Source organism: Mus caroli, unplaced genomic scaffold (genome assembly GCF_978045245.1).
Source record: "Mus caroli unplaced genomic scaffold, Mus_caroli_1 scaffold_5, whole genome shotgun sequence".
Lineage (NCBI taxonomy): Eukaryota > Metazoa > Chordata > Mammalia > Rodentia > Muridae > Mus > Mus caroli.
In genome coordinates this window covers 71,894,879-71,900,775 of record NW_028227260.1, presented here as the reverse complement: position 1 = coordinate 71,900,775, position 5,897 = coordinate 71,894,879, and the positions used below count along the sequence as shown (strand labels likewise).

The following is a 5,897-nucleotide window of genomic DNA, read 5'->3' as shown; positions in this document are numbered from 1 at the left end:
TATCATCAGGGATCCTGGCACTCCTGAAAAGTGAGAATATCTGCTCCAAAGCCTGTTTGAAAGCGCTCCTTTCTATTTACTACATCCCACCCCATTTTCAGACTTCTAGGTGTTTTAGCCCCCACACTGTCGCACTTCTAAAATGAGAAAATGCTGTTTTTGTTTTTTGTTGTTATAGTTGTTGTTGTTGTTGTTGTTACTGTGGTGGTGGTGGTGGAGAAGGGGGTGATGGTAGTGGTGATTTCTTGCGCGTCAAAGTACAAACAAACTGTAAGCTTGACCTCAGGACTTGGAAAGCCAGCTGCTAGTTTTAGAGATTCAGGGTATGCATTCCCTTCCCAGACCCCCTCACACTGCTCCCTATCTCGCTCCCCGGGGAGAAAATGGGCTGCAAAGGGCAAAGGGCTGGTATCAGGGCTATGTCTCTCTTCCCACAGGAACCCTTCCCCGCTGGAATCATTTGCTTCATAACTGGGGAGGGGGCGCCAGCCTAGGGTAGAGAGGAATCAGTGTTCGTCAGCCTTTTAACCAGCAAGGCAGTAAAGAACAAATCTCTGTGATTAGAACTCTAGGATCTCAGTCTCCAGGGTGTTGCTGGAGGTTGAGGGGTGGTCACCAATAGCAACCACCCTCGCAAGGCTGAGGTCTCAAGATGACGTGTTTCCTTAAAGCACCGCCCTCCTGAAATTTGGGGAAGGGGCTATGAATGAAATTACATATTCCTCTCCACTGCCCCCTTCTGACCGTTTGACTAAAAGGAAGTCTTGCTGGAGAGAAGTAGTTTTGAGTTTTTAATCCCTTCCCCCAATTGATGGTTTAGAAAATTCCAGAAACGGCTTGGAGCTCCCTCCCCCTCCCCTCATATTCCCTTGCAACAAAGGGAGGGGCAGAAGCTCAAACCTTAAGGCTCAAAACCTGGCTTATTTAGATGCTATGTTGAGGCACCCCTTGCTCAGTCAGAGCCATGCACTACAGCCTGACTGCCCCAAGTCAAAAGAGCAATTTAGGAACTCTATGTGGTCAAAAGGGATCCCAAACCTTAGTGTAAGGATTCTCCTTGTTTTCCCCATAGCACAAACATTTTTGAGACAGGCTAACACTATACATCTCCACTTGGAACTGGTTATTACAGCCCAGGCTGTCCTCAAAACTGTGATTCTTCTGCATTACCAGTTCAGGAATAACAAGTTTGTGTGTGGTGGTGGTGGGGGGGGGCAGGCTGATTAAAATATTTGTGATGTAATTGTGGAGTGTTTAGGATGGGACCCAGTTTTTCAGGTATCCTAAGTGTCACTCAGCTACATCCAAAGTTTTCCATAATAGATTTTGTGATATGGAGAAGGAGCTAGAACGAGGTGGGAAGAAGAGAAAAAAAAAAAAAGAAAAAGAAAAATCTGTGACTCCTCCCCAGTATAGCCAATATCACAAACAGCACTACATTATCTGTTCTGCACAAACATATACAAGACACACTCAGAAAAAAAAAAAAAACATGCTATACAAGTGCATGCACAGCAGAAAAATGTATCACATAATTACATAGCATGCAAACATACCACCAAACACACAGTCAGATCTTGTTTAGAAAATGCACACTATAAAAGACTGCATCATGGCAATATAATCATGCTATATATGAGTTTACATAAGCAACAGAACATAACTTTCTAAATTAAATCAGTTATACAAAACAGATAAAAACAAATGTCAATGCACAACCCCCCATGGACATGAACTAACAACAAAACCACACACACACAAACACCCACACACACCCAACCCCCTCCCCACACACACACACTGGAAAAATGTCATTTTCTCTCTTTTAACTGGAACTTATTCGCTTAAAAACAACAATGAAGATGGATTCAAACAGAAGGAAACATGGAGAATTTTCTATCGTGAAGAAGTTGTTTGAATAGTATACATATTCATTCATTCATACTAATTTAATCTTCTGCATCAGCTTATGAAGCATAGAGCATCTCCATTAGATTATTAGAGAAACCAAGGAAAAATAACTTTTAAGTGTGTAGTTTTATTTTTGGTTAACACAATGAGTATGCATATTTGTTATATGTATTATTACATTTTGACAAATGAATGCAGTGTGAAAGAATTGGACTGTGTGGTATTGGCATAGATTTCACCTCACAAATTTACCATTTCTTTATGTTGAAAACATTTTGAGGGTTGTTTTAAAATTTAGAAATATGCAATAAAATTTGTCAGTCAGTTATTTATTTGCACAGCCATACTGCCATTTAGTGACAGGGGCAGTATGAAAATGAGAACAAAAGTCTTGCTTTTGAGTTTACAGTCTCTGACATCCTACCCTTTTACATGTTTGTAAACATACTCATTCCTTCCCTCATCCTTTATTAAATAGGTGATAGCCTCTGCAGTTAGAGTCTAGCCACCTATTTAGAAGTCCATTTCTTCTTACTTGATCATTTTATTTATATAAAATTCTTCACAAAGCAAGTTATAAAGGTTAGACTTCCATAATCCTACAACTCTATGGAAATAATACAGTATACCTATCCTGATAGACCTCTACAACCCAAATCTGATTAGGCATTAATTACTAAACAATTAATTAATGGAATATATATTAGAAGGCAGCGACTGTTTTAGGCAGTATTTATATAATATCATGGTAAGAATACAAGCTGGTACAGTTATCATTCTGTATGTGTGATATAATTGGCTTCACAGGATAATATATCAGTCAAAGTGGGCTGACTAAAAAAAAAGTGAAGACCTGGTTTCTTCTTTTTTGTTGGACCTAATGTTCTATTCAATGCTAATGTGCTTGATTCTTCCCATTTTAGGTGGAACCAGGAGTTTCTGTTTGCAAGGATTTGGAAAAGGACTTCAGTTTCTATATCCTTTATGGTCCCTTGAGACCTGCTTAATTTTCCCCAAACAAAAATGAACACTTCCTTCAAGGGAGTGTCTCCTTTCCTGTCACAAATGGAAAGTGCCATTGATTGGCTCGGAGAAAATGTCAGTTGGGTTCCATCAATAGAGGATCAAAGCTGCAATCACACAACCCAGAATGGAACCAATATCTCCAGTGCAGAATGGGGAGGGCCAACAGGATCAGTCAGGAGATGGCTGGGGGGCAATCCCCACATCATGGCAAAGATCGTGCTGACATTTGCATACGCTGTCATCATAGTGATATCTCTCTTTGGCAATTCCCTGGTATGCCAAGTTTTTGTCAAGCACAAGGAAATCAAGAAATCAACAGGCCTTCTCATCTTCAATCTGGCAATATCTGACATTTTGATAATCCTGCTCAACAGTCCATTTGCTCTGGTGAGTGATTTATATAGAGTTGGTTTCAGCACTTAAAAATGAAGCTGCTCCATTTAGGGGTGGATGATGGAACTTAGAAAACAAACAGGAATATGCATGCCAGGGGCCTTTATTCTAGCCTCTGGCTTCTCTGTAATGCTTAAGAGCAATATTTTAATAATTAACCTTCCTTGTTTTATTGATTTCTTACCCTAGGCTCGTTTTCTGAGTGGACAGTGGGTTTTCGGTAGGATCATGTGCCATGTCAGTCGGTTTGCTCAGTACTGCTCTCTCCATGTTTCAACTCTTACACTGATGGCAGTTGCTATGGACCGGCACCGGGTAAGACAACTTGAGGACAGTTCTGAATAAAAGTGCAGGAAGTGAGAAATAGCCTGGAAGTTTACACATCTTACAGAAATCTACAGGGTGGAAAATCTTTGAGAGTAGAATGTTTTCAGACATTTTCCCCCCACTGTCATACATACTCTTACAGCTCGAGACCATTTAGAATTTCAGAGATTTGAGATTATATATATATATGTGTTTTATGCCTTCTCTCTTTTACCCCTAAACTATTTTAATCCATCTGTGCTTATATTGGAATAAGATAAATTAATAGTACAAGTAAATTCTGTAATCCAAGCAGAAACTTATTGACTTGTGTTTGATTATGCAAACAAACTGACCTGGACCGATTCAGGAAGGCTGTTGCTTCTCTTTTGTAGGTAATTCTGCACCCAATGAAACCAAGGCTAACCCACTCCCAATGCCTATTTGTTGTTGCCATAATCTGGAGTATTGCAGTGTTCCTTGCTCTGCCTCATGCGATTTACCAAAATCTGTTCACTCTCGTCAACATGTAAGTCAGACATAATGGATAATTTCAACTTTTTCTTTCTAGAGACTCCCAGGAAGTTCACATTTGTAATGTTCTTAACTACTCTCTCATCACTTCCCCGTTTTCCTGAATAGAAGATATGGCAACATTTTCTAATTCCAATGTGTTAGTGGAACCAAGAGGATGGGCAGTCAAGATAACTGGCGATGAAGCATCTGGTTGTCTTCAGTTTAATCTATACCTAGACTAGACCTGCAAGAGATAACATTTTAGTCAACCTCCTTAATTTTAAAATTTAAGAAATTAAGACCTAAAGTTTCAAGAGTCTGGGATTTTATATGGACATATTCTGCAAAGTAGCTACTAGACGTGTTCAAGTGTTCATTCAGCTAATCCTATTATCTTAATTTCTATTCTTCTTTCCTCCAGGGATGGTGATACCAGGAGCTACTGCCTCCCTTCTTTTCCTGGACCCAACGTACTGGTTTCAAAGTATGTGGACCTCGGGACATTTATCTTGTTGTATATCCTGCCACTTCTGGTGATTGTTGTAACGTATTCTCACCTAGGAAAGAGGTTGTGGATTCAAAATGCTATTGGTGATGCATCTGCTCGTCAACTTATGGCACACTACCAGAAGCGCAAGAAGAGCATCCGGATGTTGATACTTATTGTATTGGTCTTTGCAGTTTGTTGGTTTCCACTTAACTTCTATGTGGTTCTTATTTCCAATGCAGGTGTAGAAAATGACAGTGTGCTTTTCTATGCCTTTCATTGGTTTGCAATGAGCAGCACCTGCTACAATCCTTTCATCTACTGTTGGCTCAACAGGAGCTTCCGTGCCAAACTAAGATCTATATCATCTTTCAGGATGCAATCACTGTTTGTGTGTAGTAACTCCCAGATTCAGCAAATAAAACCACAGGAGAGTCATGAGCTTAGGGAGCTCCAGACGTCTTCACTGCTACGAGTTCCCCTGGCTGTTCCAGAGCCCCAGGTTTTTGAGGATCCCAGTTTGGCTACAGGGGATAATTCCCAGGTCTCTGTCCAAGGGGAATGGGAAGATCCAGATCCCACTCTAGATGAGGAACCAGGGCCTTCAACTCGGGATACTTACTTTTGTATCCACATGCAGACTAGCAGTCACTAAGTTGGACAACCACCTGATCCACTGGAATCTTACTTAATGAGTACCTTGGCACAGACAATTTAGTCAGAGATGGGACAACCTTTAACTTAGATGCTGAGGACCGTGTTTTAATATCATGTGCAGCCTCACAAATCCATTTATGGTTTTGATTCGTAGTTCTGGCAGCAGAGCTCTAATTGATTAATCTGCTGTGCCATACTCGAGAAAACTGAATGTGACATACCCTGAAGGAATTTGTTGACTCACGTACCTTACTTACTTCGCAGATGTATTTATGAAAGCTAGATTTCCTGAATAAGATTCTTTTTTTGCCTCCAGTTTTGACATGTGATTATCACTAGTAGAGAAAATAAGATGGAGGAACCTTGGTTGAAAGATATCAGTGTAAAGGAGTCACTAGAAAGACTACATGGTAGCCCCTCTCTGCCAATAGGTACACCTTCCTTTTCTTCACTGCCCTTGTGCACCGACTTGGTGCTGTTATATGATTACTTTCTGCATCAACTTAGTCTGAGGCTAATACTCATGTTAAGGAACAAGAAATACTAGTGAATGACTCTGAACTTCTATTACCCCATCTTTGTAAATGTGACTGTAAAACTC

General features: G+C 40.3%; 1 protein-coding gene across 1 annotated transcript; it reads left to right on the top strand.

Moving 5' to 3' along the window:
• Positions 1–2,934: 2,934 nt before the first annotated feature.
• LOC110287458 (G protein-coupled receptor 83-like) lies at positions 2,935–5,294 on the top strand. The gene is made up of 4 exons (XM_021154070.2): positions 2,935–3,324; positions 3,520–3,645; positions 4,032–4,165; positions 4,574–5,294. Exons 1-4 carry the CDS (start codon positions 2,935–2,937, stop codon positions 5,292–5,294), a joined length of 1,371 nt encoding a protein of 456 aa, XP_021009729.1.
• Positions 5,295–5,897: the final 603 nt, after the last annotated feature.

What these genes read in the sequence shown, in the direction of transcription:
- LOC110287458 (XM_021154070.2), top strand. Translation starts at nt 2,935, where the DNA reads ATGAACACTTCCTTCAAGGGAGTGTCTCCTTTCCTGTCACAAATGGAA. An exon ending in TTGCTATGGACCGGCACCGG is followed by an intron (nt 3,646 to 4,031) that starts GTAAGACAACTT and finishes TCTCTTTTGTAG; the next exon opens with GTAATTCTGCACCCAATGAA. An exon ending in CTGTTCACTCTCGTCAACAT is followed by an intron (nt 4,166 to 4,573) that starts GTAAGTCAGACA and finishes TCTTTCCTCCAG; the next exon opens with GGATGGTGATACCAGGAGCT.